The 18,569-nt window shown below is 40.7% G+C and overlaps 1 protein-coding gene across 3 annotated transcripts in view; it reads left to right on the forward strand.

Moving 5' to 3' along the window:
- The window catches only part of LOC149831126 (putative LRR receptor-like serine/threonine-protein kinase At1g56140), a 248,331-nt gene that overhangs the window by 191,850 nt on the left and 37,912 nt on the right, over positions 1-18,569 (forward strand). Inside the window, exons 12-16 of one of the 3 annotated variants that reach the window (XM_090013686.1) lie at positions 2,747-2,818; positions 2,919-2,984; positions 3,819-3,926; positions 4,024-4,068; positions 4,219-4,283. In XM_090013686.1, the coding sequence (XP_089869812.1) occupies positions 2,747-2,818; positions 2,919-2,984; positions 3,819-3,926; positions 4,024-4,068; positions 4,219-4,283 (356 nt within the window). The remainder of the gene's footprint in view (positions 1-2,746; positions 2,819-2,918; positions 2,985-3,818; positions 3,927-4,023; positions 4,069-4,218; positions 4,284-18,569) is intronic. The other 2 variants (XM_090013687.1, XM_090013688.1) reach the window with 2 other exon arrangements.

Consider the following 18,569-nt stretch of genomic DNA (forward strand, 5'->3'; position numbering starts at 1 on the left):
GGCAGAAGGCGCGGTGAGGGGCGGCGCTCGGGAAGAGGATTTAAAATCCTCTTCCTGCGTCGGGTTATCTTAAAACCCTATCGCAGGCGGGCCCGGGTCGGGTCCGATAAATTTTTTTTTTTTTTTTGAAAAACGTGGGTTTTACACTTCTTCCTTCTTCCTCTCTTTTCTCTCTCTCTTTTCTTTCTTTCCCTTCCTCTTTTTTTTTTGATGTTTAAATAGGCCAAGAGGGGGTTATGCCCTCCCCCTTCTCCAGCCCTCTCTAAAAGGGCTGGAGAAGGAGAATTTTCGAAACTTGGGACTCTCTCTCCCTTATTTTCAAATCTCTCTTTTTTTGACTTTTAAAACTTTCCAAATCCTTTAAAAGTCCTTCTTAATTCCTCTTGGGGCTTCTTAGGTAAGTAGGAGGACTCTTTTAAGAAGTCCTACACAGCTCTAAACCCAATTTTCGGAATTAATATAATATAATTAAATAATTAATAATGATTTAATAATTAATTAAAAATTTTCAAATTTCCAAAGTTGGTTTAATTACCTTAGGAGTCTTTCTAACTCCAGCTAGCTATAATTTAAAGCTTTAAACTGAATTTACAACTATATTTTTATTGGACATGGATTTGGGTCTGGATTCTAATCCAAAATCCAAACCCATACCCAAAACAAAATTGGATCAAGATTTGGATTAAATCCAGTTTAAAATGAGTCTTAAATAAGATCCAAAGTTCCAAACCCATAATAATTCGGACCGTATGCATTGGATCCAATCTGATCCAACTTCGGATCCAGTTCGACAACCTGCTCCTTTTTTAGAAAAACACGATTTCTGGGCCAACTGGGACTCGAATTCAGTAAAGTAACATATTGTTGCGCTCGACATTTAGAGACGCATCCAATGACATATTACACGAATACCAAATTCTGAATTTCGCTCAAAATTCGCTTGAATTTAAAGGTCAAAATTAAAACTCTTTCTTACGCTTCGATTGACTCGTCTCGATCTTGTCGATGAGACCTGGGCCGAACCCAGACTCAAAAACACCGGTTTAAAATCGAGGCTCAAACGATTTTTCTCCCATACTTAGCCAAATTTTCGACAAAATCATAAAATGACTATGGAAAATACGCGACATTACAAGCAATCCTCCTTCATTTGAGGAAGGGGATAAATTCATTGGCAGGGAGGTGATACTAGTTCTCTGGTCAGAGATTAACCTGGCTTATAAGTGGCCCCCTCAATTACCCATGCTTAATTGCGATTTGGCACACACTATGCCAACAACTAACAGTAGTCATCAGGTTGATTGTATACAAACTTCTCTTTGGTGTTAGCTTGTGATGTGGCTTGATGACCAACCCATTCTGATTCCTGTTCCATGAATATATTTGGTTGTGGAAGTGAAAGAATAAGCTAGGTGGCAGCCCTTGTGCTTGAAACCTTGCAAGATGAAAGAAGGTTAAATCTTCTCCATGTTTCCTGCAAGAGACATAGGAAGCAGAAAGGGCAGAAGCCAAGAAATTGGTGTACCAATATGGACTGATTAAGGAGCAACCAACCACAATAATACAATCCACCTTATCTGTTTCTCCTTAATGTAGTCCTACTTTTTCTAACTATCATTCTTTAGTGGTTTTGTTTCTTTCTTATCTGGATCAAACATTTAAAATTCGTCTCACTTTGCTGCTATAATTTTAAAGTTCAGAATTAGTTTGAGGAGGTGCATTGAGAAGTGTGATGCCAGAGGGGGTTTCGTAGTTTTACTAATTTATTATTTATACATTTGTATTTTACCCTTTTTCAAGTTTTATTAAAATAAAAGATTAACAGGGCTGGTTCCTCTCCAGGATGAACATCAATGGTCATGGATGGGATGTTCTCTGCTCCGTATTCTTTTGAGATACAATTGATTCCTGGATGGCCTACAGATCTAACTTGCATTCAATTCAAACACAAGCAAAGATCCTAGTTGTTGGTCCATATAAAAAAGTTTTGCATCAGATCGGGATCATAGATCCCACTGGATATGATCCATTTGGACCCTTAGTTTTGACCAAAAGAATATGAAAAATGATGAGTTCGAACTATTTTATGTTATATTGTGTGATCAATTATTTCTAGCAACGGCTGTAAGGTAGGGGGATGGGGGCCATTACTATGTTTGGCCTTCTCCCATGTTCCTTCACTTGTACCATTTCATCTGTACTCAGCTGGCTGATGTCCATACATGATGTACGCCATTATATTAGTGCAGAGCTGGACAGGATTTTCACACTCTTGGTTTTAAATGGAGGCTCTCATAATGATTACAAGAGTACGTATGTGGCTTGTCTAAGACTTTGAATGATCTACTTAAAATAAAAAAGAAGACTTGGATAAACCAAATCTAATTGGGTTTGAAGCAATGTAAATTACTTAATAAAATAAATAGGAAAATCAATTAATTTAAGAGTGAAACTACAAGAACAACCAAAAATAAAGAGAAAAACAATGATGATACTCTTTTTAAATGAAAAAAATACACATGAAAAAGTTTATTTTCCAGAGTTTGCTATTTTCACAACATTCTTTATTATTTTTTATTATTTTGTTGATGCTTCAAATTAATTATGGTCTTTTATGGGAATTTTTTCCCGTTACATTTCATTATATGTTCAAAACTTCAAGTATGAAGAATATGATTACATAAAGGTATCATTTTCTTATTAATTCTGTTCTTACCGCAATGAGTACTCCCTTGTGCGTTTACAGAGATTTAAGCTTCAACAACTTGACTGGTCAGCTACCAGGCTCTCTCTTCAATATGAGATTACTTTCTTACTTGTAAGTGAATGGAGCAGTCTGCATGAACACTGATCAGTATTTATGATTGCTAATTATCAATTACGTGGATATTTATAGATGGTTCTGTTTCTTTATGCAGGTTCTTGGGGAACAATCTTTTATCCGGTTTGATACCTTCAGAAAAAAGTTCAACACTCCTGAACATGTATGTTTGTTTAACCTGTCATTTTCATTGATACTGCTAGAATATTTGCAGTTAGATTTTTTTTCCTCCATTGAAAGAAAGCAAAGAGAACATGTTGATATTGACATGAAATATAGAAGAAAACAAGAAGACATTAGACACTACTTGCTTTCTAGAAGTCAACAACTTAGGGACTAATCAAGCAAGGGTATACACCTCTGTCCAACATGATCACTTTGAACTTAAACTTCAGGCACTTCAGAATTTGAACTGATCTTGATTACTTCATTCCCTCCTTTGGGTAAATGCACAATTCCAGCATCTTTGAATATTATATCATGGGCAAGGTCCTATATTCACTAAATTGTAATGCCCGTACCAGCTTAATAAGGTTGAGGCAGTTGCTTTTCTCTATGTAGCTGCAAAACTAATGCTACAGGATTTTGTCTCTTTAGACATGTTGAAAGTTCATTGTGTAATTCCCCTTCAACTGATCTTTCTTTGTCACTATGTTATGATGCTTCCATGTTTACCTGCTTGATGACCCCAAAATTAATGTCCATCCAAAGTATTAGTTTTACACATTCATCATTCACAGGTTTGTAACTTGATCATGTACCTAGAATGAGAATATACTAAAAACTCTTATATGTCTGATTTTTAATGTTATGTGTTATTAAGACCTTCACGAAGAAGCAAAACTTTTGGTTCAGATATTATTAAATCATGATTAGTAGAATAATCTAAATGAGCACATAGTGGAAAAAAAATCTTATAATCTTTGTGCAGCTACAGTATTGTTTGCTGCTCTTCCTCCAGAATATGCTATTTACAGTTTCTATTTGTGTTTATCAGTTACACGAGTAAAATTTCATTTTTTCTTCATTCTACCTTCAGTGACTTATCATACAACAATTTATCGGGAAGCTTCCCTTCTTGGCTTAATCAAGCAAAATTGCAAGTGTAGGTCATGATAATCTTGGACAAATTTCATATTTCATGAATGCTAGTGACCTGTATCCAATAATTTATCAGGATCTGTGTTCTTTTTTATATGCAGAAATTTGGTGGGAAATTCTTTTGTTCTTGATAGTTCTAATAGCAGGTAAATATAGATAAGCTATGACTTTGGTCACTGATATCTTACCTTATTATAAATTCCATTTGTGGTTGTCATGTAGAAAATTCCAATTCAAAGTGAATATTTCAATTTGATAGATGCAAAATTAATAATACATAATTATTGCACATTCAGTGTTCTGCCTTCAGGTTTGAACTGTCTTCAGAAGACCTTCCCATGTAACAGGAATCCTCCACGCTGTAAGATATCACATCCTTTTTATATTTCTTTTTGATGAGTAAACTTATGCAGTGGATGAAACATAATTATTTTCCACTTCATTAAATTAGGAGAATAAAAGGGGAGCCTAATCTAAACAATATTTTACATTGGGAATTACGGAGAACTTCTGCAAACATTTTATGGATATTGGCATGTGTCACTAAATAAGTTCTAAGGATTGTGAGATCTGTCAGGAAGACTCTAACGACCCCAACTCATACCCAAGAAAAAGTGTGATTTTTTTTTTAAATCAATTGCGGAAAGTTTCCCAAAAACCTGGGGCCTTTACAGTTTCATTTTACATCCACAAAACGACAAAGAATCTTACACCCCATCTTTCAAACCAAACCCAAACTGAATCAACTTTATTAATTAAGAAATAATAAAGTTATGAGACAATTAAATAAGAACATCAAAGTGCATAAAAGGAAAATAAAAAGAAAAAGTCCCGTTGTCCATCCAAAACTGTCAAACAGTCATGTGATCCCCTCGTAGCTCCTCTCATGATCAAGTCGTCTCACTGGGTATATGAGGCTGCGAAAAACACCAAAAGTAGGGTGTCAGAATCTATGTAATGTCACGTATTTTCACACTTAGTCATTTTCAGATTTTTCAAAAATTTGGTTAAGTCTGAAAGAAAAATCGTTTGGACCTCATTATTAGACCGATGTTTTGAGTCTGAGCTTGGCCCAGGTCTCATCGACAAGGTCGAGATGAGCCAATCGAAGCGTAAGAAAGAGTTTTATTTTTGACCTTTAAATTCAAGAGAAATTCGAGTTATTTTTGGGCAAAATTTATAATTTGATATTTGTGTAATATGTCGTTGGATGTGTCTTGAAATGACGAGCACAATGATATGTTATTTTTTCAAATTCGAGTTTCGGTTGGCCCGAAAATTGTATTTTTTCAAAAAAAGAGCAATTTGTCGGTTTGGATCCAAATTTGGATTAGACTAGATTCAATAGTTTTGATCCGAATTATTATGGATCTGGACTCTATCCAGGACCCACATTAATCTGGATTTTGTCCAGTCCAAAATCTATTTGGATTTTTAGAGATGGATTTGGATCTGGATCCAGATCCGAATCCATGCCCAATGATTTTCAAGCTTTAAATTCATTTAAAATCTTTAAATTGGAGTTAATTTAGGTTAGGAAGTCTCCCAAATTAATTTAGCTATTTTTGGAAACTTCTAAATAATTATTAATTATTTAATACTAATTAATTAATTATTTTTTATTAATTCCAAAATTCTTATTGTTAGGGTTGTTTAGGACTTCCTAATGAAGTCCTTGTACATGTCTAAAAAGACTTGAGTAGTTTTGGAAAAGACTTTTGAAAAATTTGGAAACTTTAAAAAAGTCAAAATATAGAGTTTTGAAAATTTTAAAAAGAGAGAGAGAGAATCCTCCAAGAAGGAAACTCTCCTTCTCCAGCCCATTTAGAGAGGGCTGGAGAAGGGGGAGGGTATCACCCCCTCTTGTCTATATAAAGTCAAAAAAGAAAAAAGAAGGAAAGAGAAAAAGAAAAGAAGAAAGAGAAGGAAAGAAAGAGAGGAAAAGAGAGGAGGAGAGCTGCTCCATCCCTCTATGAATAATCCTTGCAAACAATCAAGTTTTCAAATAACTTGATACTTCAAATACTCAAGACACAAAATAAATGCACTGTGTTTATAAGCTTTACACAACCAAAGAAGTGCAATAAATGCACAGTGTTTATAAGCTTTACACCACAAAAGAAGTGCAATAAATGCACAGTGTTTATAAGCTTAAGGAGACAACTCCTTATTGTAAATACATTCCTTCAATGGGCTCACATAGCCCTTATTTATAAGCACTTAAAGAGACGTTGGGCTATTCCCAACGGCTCTTATTAGAGACGTTGGGAATTAACCCAACGTCTACCTTTTAAACTGTGTACAACAGTCAGTGGCTGACTGTTGTACACTGTACACAGTCAGCCACTGACTGTGTACAGAAATATTACATAAAAGAACAAAAATAAGAAATGAAAAATTTTACAAAAATAAGAAAAAATAAAAAGGAGGAATTACCATCATATTTAAAAACATGAATATGCGTAAAATATAGAAATGACTAAAATACCCCTACAACTAAAGAAATATATGTTTTATATGTATAAGTAGATGGATACATGTCCATATATATGTATATGTATCTTCTTTTATATATATAATATATATATATATATATATATATATATATATATATAAAAAAAATTCATTGTCTTATGAATTACAATTTAACACCCTCCACCCACGTTTTTCAACCTTCACCCTCATTTTTCTTTATTTTTTTATTCAAGGTATGGGTTTTCTCTCTTGAATCAAGTGAGAAATTGATATAGATTGAACTTTCATGCAATAATTTGATGAAAATCCATGAAAAGAGTGGTTATATCTATGTTTTTTTGCAAAGACACATGGAGGATGATGCATAGATCTTCCTCCATGTTTGTGTTCTTAATTATTCTCACTCTTTCATACGATAAAAATTATGTATATGCTAAAACAGAATCTTTGTTGGTAGTAGATGCACTTAATTAGAGGTTCAACAAAAATCTGGAATTGTAAACATAATGGAATTTTATAAGTTGCATAGGCATTTTTTTTTCTTTTAATTCATGAATCTGTGAATCTGGAATTTATTTATGAATCTGACTATATATATATATGATATTTTAATTCATGAATCGGTAAGACTGCATGGCTGTGTGAGGCTGCGTAAATCTGCAAATCTGTGTATGTGTGAGAAAGTTGAAAATTTGTGTGTGCGTGACTTGAAACCTATGTCACACGGACTCTTCTAACAGGGCACCGCACCCGCGTCGCACCCGCACCCAGGTAGGTGTGACACTTGGACACAACTTCCTTTGTGTTAGGCGAAGTCAACCACAATGAGGTTCATTTCTATCCAAAAGTAGATTCAATTAACCCTAATCAAGTCCACTTTTATCTAATAATATATATAAATACATAAATGCACACACATACATGTAGTGTTAACTTATATATATATATATATATATATATATATATATATATATATATATATATATATATATATATATATATGCCCTCCCCACACCCAGCACCCAAGTTTTTTTAAAGTGTTGCATCCGCACTTGTACCTGCACCCGCATCCCCACCTGCACCTATGTGACATAGCTTGAAACCTTATGTGAGCGTAGTGTAACGCCCCAAAATTTCGACTTGTGATTTCGAAAACCTTATCGAAAAACCTTTCAAAGATTTAAAGTTTGAACTTTTAAAAACGACAGCGGAAGACATTTAGAAAGGAACACAAGTCAATAATCTTGGGTACGTTAGCTGAAAAACCATCATTCACATGTATAACAACTTAAAGGAATTTAAGAAATAAGGCAATAGATTAAAATCTGCAGTTTGTTACAAAATGAGCATTTTATTCCAAAGTTCAATAAATCTAAGAAAACTCCAAAAAGTCTCAGAGCCAAGCCGCCAGCAGAAAGAAGACAAATCTTGATCCATGTTGCACCACGCCATCGGCTGCCAGTAAAGTCCTACTCCTCACCTGCCCATGAAATGGGTCAGTTTCATAACAAACCAGTAGGTGCACGAAACAGATAAGTAGAATAAAACAAAACAGGGCATTCATGAGATAAGCAGTTATGATATTTAAGCAATTAAAACAATTATAGTCTATTCTAACAAATGTAATAAGTGCAAAGAGATGTTAGTTGAAGCAGTGTAAGTCTTAGCCATCTACAACTATTCATGAATATATTCTTTAAGTTCTGATATTAACTGGCCTGTGGGTACGCACAGATGCGAAACGTAGAAACAGCCGAGACCGATCCGGGGGTTTATTATGTCAGGTCTTTTCATTAACCCGGATGGCTGACTGAGTCCGCTCCTAAGGGGACGGTCAGTGACCAAGAGAGTAAATCTCCAAAGGCATTCGTGGCCCATGGATGCATCCAACTTCTGCAGAAGTGCCTGGGAGTTACCACCTACGATAATTTATGGTAATCCCAATTCCCCTAACTCCGATGACTGGGGAAAACCGAGTCTTTTGCTCGTGGGGTGGTTGTTAACAACCTGTCCATCAGAGTCTTTGTACCATCCATCCTCTCCCTTGATGAACCGTGAAGATCGGATGGGTACGACGGGGGTTTCTTAACCGCCGCCCCATCCTACATGCTCTGGTCCATTAGACCCACTCGAGCATCTTGCCTGTGAAGGCGAAATTGTCACCATTTATGTGATCTCAGCAATGTGCTAATTGCACTCATCGAGGTTGCTACAACCTCATCAACCCACCATCGTAACCCACATGGGACGTACTTGTCCAAAAGTACGATCATACCTTCCTAGAGGTACAACTACAATAATGTTTTATGATTTCTTTGGTTCCTACATGACATGTTTTGCTTTTCTGAGCAATTAGCCTGTGGAGGCCGATATTATCACATCAAAATCAATAAAGTGTAAATTTCACACTTCAATACACCATGATCTTACACAAAATTCATACCGTACCTGCCTTAAGGTTCGATTACAATAGCAATTGCAGTGCATTCTGAGTCTATTCACAAAGTTTACCTTAAGTATGCAGTTTCAAAGGAATAAGCATGCAAAATAGACAATTATCAGTTAAGTAATCTTACACGTAAACAAGCATGCCAATTAAACTACTTGATGAGTCTACCCAAAGAATTTACATTATGCAATTTCAAAAGAATCACAAAGAGTGAACTTTGACCAGTCAATATTTCTTCAGATACGCAAGTATGCAAAATAACTATTCTATCTCAGAAATCTTATTTTATTTTGTTCATACATACTATTCGTGCGACTTTCCCCTACCTCGGGATGTCGTGCAGCTGCGTGCGTCTACGCGTGTAGATGATACGAGGCTCGGGCCGCGGAGCCAGAGCGGGGGTCCGATGCGAGGTCTGCAACAGTGCTATGTTAATTATAATACGGAGAAGTAGAAAAACAAGCCTGCCTATAGGAGAAAAAGAGACGCAGCAGGGGTGTGCCCCTGCTGGCCGAAAACCGAAACACGACAAGGGGCGAGCCCTTGCCTGCAGACAGCTGCGGGGAGACAGGGCTGAGCCCTCTGTCAAAAACAAATAGCGTGGCGGCAGGGGAACAACCCCTGCCGACAGCCACCAAGTGGCAGGGGCTGAGCCCCTGCCGACAGCAAGAAGTGGCAGGGGCTGAGCCCCTGCCGACAGCAATGGATGGCAGGGGGCCAGCCCCTGCCGGAAGCACATGGATGGCAGGGGGCCAGCCCCTGCCGAAAGCACCAGACGGCAGGGGCCAACCCCTGCCGACAGCAAGAAGTGGCAGGGGCTGAGCCCCTGCCGACAGCGAGAAGTGGCAGGGGCTGAGCCCCTGCCGACAGCACTGGACGGCAGGGGGGGCCCAGCCCCTGCCGAAAGCACAGGTCGGCAGGGGCCAACCCCTGCCGACAGCACGAAGTGGCAGGGGCTGAGCCCCTGCCGACAACACAGGTCAGCAAGGGGCCAACCCCTGCCGACAGCACTAGACGGCAGGGGGGCCCAGCCCCTGCCGAAAGCACAGGTCGGCAGGGGCCAACCCCTGCCGACAGCACGAAGTGGCAGGGGCTGAGCCCCTGCCGACAACACAGGTCGGCAAGGGGCCAACCCCTGCCGACAGCATTGGACGGCAGGGGGGGGCCAGCCCCTGCCGAAAGCACAGGTCGGCAGGGGGCCAACCCCTGACGACAGCACGAAGTGGCAGGGGCTGAGCCCCTGCCGACAGCACAGGTCGGCAAGGGGCCAACCCCTGCCGACAGCACTGGACGACAGGGGGGCCAGCCCCTGCCGAAAGCCACAAGGTGGCAGCAAAAAGGGGTGCCGCAGGGGCCACCGGTCCCCTGCCGGCACTCCGGCGAATCGCAGAGGGAGAAGGGGACGACAGGGGCCGCGTAGGCCACCTGTCGGGGCCCCGGTGACACAGGGAGGCGGTGGGAGGCCGCGGCAGTGGCTGTGAGCCGCCTGCCGGCGAGGTGACAGGGAGGGGGTGAGGAAGAGAAGAGGGAGGAGAAAATGGAAGAACGACATACCTGGGGGTGGTGGCCGGCGTCGGCGGCGGGCGCAGCAGGGAAGGAGACCGGCGCGGGGGAGGAAGCTCGAGAGGGGAGGCGTGCCTCCCCTCGCCCTCCAGCAATGCTCATAAAGAGCTCGGGGGGGGGGGGGGGGGGTGATGAAAGGGGAAACCTCGGTGGGTTTCCCCAATCAACCCGAAAACGAAGGGGGAGAAGAGGGGAGGGGGCGGCGCTCGGGATCCTGCGTCGGGTTACTTAAAACCCTAAAGAAAAATGGGTCCGGGTCGGGTCCGAACCCGACCCGGGTCCGGATTTTTTTTTTAAATGGGGTTTTTACAGCGTAGAGTTGTATGAATTCATAAACAGTATGAATGATGCTGGTAATATGTGCAGAGTAAAATTTGTGAGAATATACAACATTGAATATATGCACACTTAGGAAAGAGCACATATGCAAACACATTGAATGTGATTATGGCCATGTATGCATATTTGCAGTATGATTCTGGATATGCATGCTAATTTGTATGGAAATAGGCATGCCTGTACAAGTTTAATAGTTACACTTTTGCATGTACATGCAACTTGATTTTTGTGCACATTTATGCATGCACATTAACTATATTCAGCTTAGCACAGTCCAAGCATGGTTGTTCTTGCTGGACTGGCTTGTAGCCCTACCAGGTTGGGTGCAACAGGGCATGAACCTAGCCCTGCTGGGTCCAGCCAGTTGGTTGGCCAAGGTAAGGTCTGCCAACACCTGCCAGGTGTTGGTAAACTCTACCTGGCCTTACAATGATAGGGACATGGGTTTATCAAAGGATAACCCAACAGAGAGTTTCATAGGTATATGCTGAAAGAACAATTAAATATTAACATGCTTAGAGAAACATGAATAACAGGCATGGTTTAGAATCTCTATAAATCTGAGACACTTCTCCCAAGTGTACCAACTCTGGGAGAAAGCCAGTTGCTAATTTGCAACCCACAACATCTTCTGCGAACTTGAGAAGCTGAGGTCCGTGCATGGAATCCTCTTCTCGAGACTGAAGCACCTGTACGCAAATTCATGTTTTTTTGAAAAGAGCAAAAATGGTACGTGCCCTTGCACCCTTGCGGGACTTGCATTTACGGAGTATCGAGTAACCAAAAATATGTCTGCACGCTAAGTACGACGACAAGGAAAAACAAAAGTAAAAATGCAAAAGCAACAACCTGTACACATAAAGTGCAACAACAAAGCAAAGACAAGAACAATAAAGGCAGACGCATTAAGGATAAAAAATTAAAGACAGAAAGTAAAAGATTGTGCACATCAAGTATGGCGGCAACAGAAAGCAGTAAAGACAAAAATGTAAATGCGAAAAGAAAAGCCTGGGCACATAAAGCGTGGCAGCAAAGTAAAGACAGAAAGTAAATACAAAAGTAAAAGCATGGGCACATAAAGCGTGGTTGCAACAAAAGCAGTAAAAACAAAAATGTAAATGCGAAAAGAAAAGCCTGGGCACATAAAGCGCGACGACAAAGTAAAGACAAAAATGTAAATGCGAAAAGAAAAGCCTGGGCACATAAAATGCAATAGCAAAGTAAAGACAGAAAAGAAAAGTAAAAAGGACAAGGACCTTGAAACCACGTCCTTAAGTTAAAGACATACATATATAGATATACGTATACATATATACATTGTCCTTTGTCCTTTCCTTTTTATTTCAATTGCTTTCAGTTTAGTTCATCCACTGTCCTTTCATTTTCATTTTTAATTGCTTTATTTTAGTTCGTCCATTGTCCTATGCGCAAACTTTCTATAAAACCCAGGTTTTTAGAAAAATAAAATATATTTGGGTTATACCTGGATCGAGTATGGACCTGACTCAGACCCAGACCTGAACTGGATACTCGCCCCCCTGCTTATTAAAGCATGCAGGGGAGGGTTTGCATACCCTCCCCTATCCTTTCTCTCTCCTCATTCACCTGACACCCCTCTCTCGCTCCCGCCTCTTTTTTCGGCCACCCCACCGGCAGCCCAGCTGTCGTCCCTCTCTCTCTCTCCCACGTCGCTCCCCCTCAGCCTTTTCCCCTGCAAGCTCCAGTGACATCACCACCAACCCTCCTACCTCTCTCCCTGTATGCGTCGACGACCTGCGGCCATTCCCCTCTTTTTCGTTCGTGTTCCGACCAACCGATGCCTGAGATTTTCGGGAGGCAGGGCATCGGTTTGCTGGCTGTCGTCCCTCTCTCTCTCTCCCATGTCGCTCCCCCTCAGATTTTCGTTCTTGTTTCGCCAGCCCTCTCAGGTAACCCTCTCTCCTCCCTTCGTTGTCTGCTTCTTCTTCTTCTTCATCTTCTTTGGCAGGCTGACAGGGGCGACGTCCTTGCTGCCTGAGATTTTCGGGAGGCAGGGCAAACCCTGCCTCCCCTTGGTCAGGCAGGGGCAAGCCCCTGTCGATTTTGTTTCTGGTAGGGGATTTGCCCCTGCTACTCATCCTCTAGCAGAATGGTAGGGGTTGAGCCCCTGCCACCTTCGGTTCCTCTAACAGGCCGGCATGGCCATAGCCTTGCTACCTCTACCCTTTTTCAGTAGGCCGGTAGGGGCCAAGCCCCTGTCGCTTGGATTCTTTGTAGGGCAGCAGGGGTCGAGCCCTTGCCGCCTCTACCTTCTCGGCAAGGGGCTTTGCCCCTGCCCTTTTGTGTCTGTCCCAGCAGGCAGGCAAGGCCCCTGCCACCTTTGGTTTAGCCAGTAGGGGCGATGTTGCTGCCCCTCTCAGTCTTCCTCTTTCATTTCGGCCGGCGGGGGCAATGCCCTTGCCGCCGTTGGGGTTCCTTCGGCAGGGGCTTTGCCCCTGCCCCTCTTTTTTTCCCTCGATAGTCAGGGGTGGGCCTCCTGTCTCAACCCCTTTCCCCCCTTTTTGGACCTTGTCAGCTGCCTCCTTTTAGCTTGTTCGGGCAGGGGCAAAGCCCCTGCCGTTTGGGCCATTCGACAAGCAGGGCAGTCGCCCTGCCTCTCTGTTCGTACCAGGTAGGGCAGTTGCCCTGCCTCTCGATCTTCGTCAGGCAGGAGCGGAGCCCCTACCGTTTCAAAATTCTAGCAGGCAGGAGCGAAGCCCCTACCATCGGTTTGGTCAGATCGGCATGGGCAAGGCCCCTGCCTCCTCGGTTTTTTGGCAAGGACCTCACCCCTGCCCCTGTTATCCCATCGGCAGGCAGGGGCGAGGCCCCTTGCTGCCTTTGGGTTTCCGGCACGGGGGCTTCACCCCCTGCCCCTTTTCTTTTCCCTGGCTGGCAAGGGTGTGTCCCCTGCCCCTTCTTCTTTCATTTTTTAACGTGCTACTATGTTGTACCTTCGCAGCTTGCACAACGGAGCCCTCTTATGCCCCGCGGCTTGCGACCTTCAGCTCGTACACTCGAGACGTACGCAGTACCGCAACCCCCCAAGGTAGGGAAAAGTTGTGTGAAAGGACTATGAATGGACAAAAACTAAAATAAGAAAGACAATAAAAATTGGAAAGCAAAGGACAATTATATATGTATATGTATAAAACTTGGAGAATACTCAGAGAAACCACCCAAGGATCATAGACCTAGTCATGCAGCAACGCGGACTTGTAACCCAAGTGGGGAGACATAAGATGGTAGGACCGTACTGTTAGGTTTGCTGAGGTGGGGTGCACTTTACGGTATGCCATGTTTCAAGCTTTGAGTTGGCATGGCGTGCCCTGTCGAAGGGTAGGGCGGGTTCTACCTAGTGGTGTCAACAAGTCTTGGTTTGAACCCAGGTGAAACCAGACCTGACCCCGATTTTTTTAGTATGGTATCGGGTCTGGCCCTAGGTCTAATCGAATCCACCATAAGAGAAACCATACCTGGATCCAATAAAAACTACATGAACTGGACCCGGGCCATACCCAGTAAAATACTATTTGTTATATTTTTACATTGAAAAATTACAGGTCTTAATCGGAACTCGGGTCGAGCCTGGGTCTGGTATACAATTTCACAAACTATACCTGGCTCTATGTATTATTCAGACCTTTGGGTTTGGACCCGGGCCTTAATTGAGTCTTCTTATTTATCACCATACCTAGACCCTATAAGGTTTTGATACAAGTCAGGTTCGGGTAAACTGGACCTGTTGACACCCCTAGCTCTACCCTTGAGAATAGGGAACCGCCTAAGCTAGGTTTTTGTGTATTTTCACAGAAGATTTCAAGTTTTCATGGCACACAAACACACCCTAACTGGTCTAGGCCATATTATGAGTGCATTTATGAAAATTGAGGTACCTCAAGTATATTTTAAATCATTTCACATGGTGTTGGTTTGAAAGCATGCATCCTAAAGAAACACATGAACAATTTATCAAAAAAATGTCATGTGAACTAATGGAATACACGTGCCTTGCATGTGGTGAGAGATCCCAAGAAATTTTTTATTGGCCTTTAGATCCAAGGTATGAAAATTTAAGAGATTTGTAATCAGTTTAAAACTCACTCAACAATAAATTATATTCCTGTGAGATGCAAGATTGTTCTAAAAAGATATCATATTGCAACAAAAAACATAAATTTATGATGAAGAAATGATTTCATTAGTTAACATTTGACACATAAGAATATAAACTTTGCAATCCTTTCAAGGATGCGGTTTTGCGATCATTGTCCTAAAAAATTTGGCTAAGTCTGGGAGGAAAATTGTTTAAACCTCGATATTAGATCGATGCTTTTGAGTCTGGGCTTGGCCCATGTCTCATCAACTAGGTCTAAACGAGCCACTTGAAACATGAGAAACGATTTAATTTTTGTCTTTTAAATTAAGGCAAAATTTGAGCAAAATTCGGGATATTTTTGGGCGAAACTCAGAATTTGATATTCGTGTAATATGTTGTTTGATGTGTCTCGGAATGCCAAGCATAACGGTATGTTACTTTTTCAAATTCGAGTTCTGGTTGGCTTAAAAATCATATTTTTTTGAAAAAGAACATGTCGGTTCAGATACAAATTTGGATCAGAATGAATCCGATAGATATAATTTAGACTAATTGTAACGACCCCAACTCATACCCCTTGAAAATGCGGATTTTTTTTTTTAAATAGTGCAAAAAACTTTTTAGAGACTCAGGGTCCTCACAGTTCCAATTCCAACTCGATAGCCAAACATCATAAAAAAACTTACAATCATCATCCATAAGAACCAAAGCAAACATCTTTATTTAGGAATCAAGAATCAATTTCACAGACAATGTTTGACTCAATATAAAGTAATGTAACAACTGACTGAAACAAGAAACTGAAAAGAAACAGTAGAACTAAAGGACAAAAAGAAAGAGCCACTCTGTCCCCTAGTGAAGCTGTCAAGAACCAAGTGTGACCATCATGTCTCCCAGTAGCTGCCGACTTCACTGATCACCTGTTCTTACAAAAAACCAATAAAGTAGGGTGTCCGAATTGAAATCCTGAGCATGACTACTTCTTAGTAAAACAGGTGAGACAAAGGGTTAAGATAAGATATCATGCAGCATTTGAGGAAAATGCACACAGGACAATTTATCGCATTTAAGAAATTTTTCATGTAGCAGTTATAAATGCTAAGCATGCAGAAACATTAAAGCAGTAGCAAGTAACAAAATTTCAACATGCAATAAGACGTAAACATTACACACTCACCATCATGTATTGATTGAGGGAATAATTAAAATATGCATGATGTAATGCATAGCAGAAAAATGCATGATTTCTGTGCAATGCATGATTCTTTTTGTTATCTTTTCATTTAAGTTTTTCTTTTTCCATATGCATGCCTTATTAAATGCATACAACTTTAAGTTCCTCTTTTTAATTACCGTTGCCCGTGGATACACCAAACGGGTACAATCCCCGAGGTCAAGTTAGGTTCTCAGGGTAGCTTAGCACGCAATTTGTAATTTATTACTGGGTTCCAAACTTAGCCCTCGACTGAATCACCTTCAGAACATTAGACCTTCATATCTAATGTCAGTGACACAAGGGACACTCCACACCCACAAGTGTCACTTTCTTGGTACAAAAAACAACAGCTGTGTCAAACACACCACCCTCAGGTAAAGTGACAGACTCTCCCTAAAACCGTGGCCATGAGAAGGAACCTCAATATCGTGTTCAAGAGACAAAAGTAAAGCTCACGGAGTTTTTGTATCATCACAATCTCCCCAAGATCAAAACTCTAAAATCCCCATTCTCCAGATGAGAGATCTCAGAACGTGTATTACACTGTTTTTTATTATTATATTTTATTAAAAATAATTTCTTAAGTTTTGCAACACCATATGCAAAAATAAAGGTAAAAGCTCACATACACCTCGCGAGAGCCATCAGAGGACTCCGGCCTATGGAATCAAATAGAACAGTGCACTAAAATGAAATATTAATAAAACATGATTTTTGTGATGCATTGAAAAGAATAAGGAAAGGCAATCCCACAGCTCGGGCTTACCAAGCGATTCATTTCGATCATCAATGCAGCATATGCAAAAACCATAACATGTTATATGTGAAGCAAATCACTACATATTTTCATCATGTGCACACCTACTTGTAAATGCATGTTTTCATTAAAGGAAACATCAATGCGTATTTATTTTCAAGTATGTGCAATTATCACTGCATTGCTTCTGTTTTGACATGTCACATACATACCAACACAAATTTCTATAACGCTCTGCCTGACTGGCAAAAAATGCAAAAAATTTATTAAGTGCAAGCCTATCTTTCACATAAACTGGTCAAGTACAAGCAACTGATAAAGTACCAATTCTTAACACATGTGTTTATATGTGATTGAAGAACCAGGGTCTCGCTTCATCATGAGACTCACACCCAGCCGACCCAGTCGGCTGGGGTCCCAAACAGACTCAGCTGACTCCAGTCAGCTGGGTCGGGTATGTCAACCCTGGGCTAGACCTGGCTGCCAGGCTGGATGACTGAGCCAACCCAGTCGGCTGGGGCCTGACAGCACCAGCACTGGTCCAGCCCGGGTCTGTGCGTGCTGTCAAGGCTGGACAACCTCCCTGCCATCACTGTATAGTGTATACATGCACTTTTAAGGAGACCAAAACCCAACCATATATATATATATAACATGGTGCACTATATATTTTTTTGGAACAAGTGTACATCAAAACACTGACAAATAGGAAACAGTGCACATATACAGGAACAATGTATAAACTCAGAAAAATCGGTGCACGAAACATGGATCAACAAATATGCCTACCCTGTGGCTTGATTTAGCATTTATTTTCATGTTTCCATTCCAGTGAACAACCTAGCCCATACTCAGCATTACAAATCTCTTTTTTTTTTTAGTAAACAGCCCAATAGAACCCATAGCTAAATATTTTCTTTTATATAATTTTTTTTTCTAATCTAAATCACCCAGCCCAGCCGACCCTGTTGGATGGGTCTAACAACATATACACGGGCCAAGTTTGGGCCTGTGTATGTTGTCAGGAAACCACAACATAAAAAAAAGAAAGTTAAAACTATATTGTTATATTTTTTTTATTACATGCCCAACCGATCGCTCGACTGGGCCTGCTATCATGGTTGAGGCCTGATTGGCCAACCAAACCGAGTTTGGTTGGTCCATCAGTATTTTTTTTATTGAAAAACAATAAAAACACAGAGAATACATGTAGTTCACGGTGGAAGACATGGATCCACTACTCCATGGATTTCCATCAAAAGATGCATGAAAATCTAATCTCCACCTGATTCCTCATCTGTATCAATAAGAGGTACCTGTACTTGATTAAGATTGCGAAAAGATGGCGGTAGAAGGTGCTTGGCTGAGCAACAATGCCTCCACTCTCCTTCTCTCTCCCTTTCTTTCTCTCCTCTCTCTCTTTTCTTTCTCTTTTCTCTCTTTTCTTTTTTTTCTTGTTTTTTGTTTCTCTATGAGCAAATGAGGGAGAAGGGCTGCCCCCCCCCATTCCCTTCTTTTAATAGTTGTTCCAGAGATAGGTCTCTCTCTCTCTCTCTAGGGAAGTTTCCAAATTTTAAGAAACTCCTTTACTTTTTTTATTTGTTTGACTTTTGACTTTTTAAAAGAATTGGAAACCTCCAGTCTCCTAATTAATTAAGGAAGCGGGTTAACCCTAAACTCCCTTAAACCAAATCCCGAAATTAGCAAAAATTAATAAATCAATTAATTTAT

The sequence above is a fragment of the Nuphar pumila genome, chromosome 7 (genome assembly GCF_984573655.1).
Source record: "Nuphar pumila chromosome 7, dmNupPumi1.hap1.1, whole genome shotgun sequence".
Classification (NCBI taxonomy): Eukaryota; Viridiplantae; Streptophyta; class Magnoliopsida; order Nymphaeales; family Nymphaeaceae; genus Nuphar; species Nuphar pumila.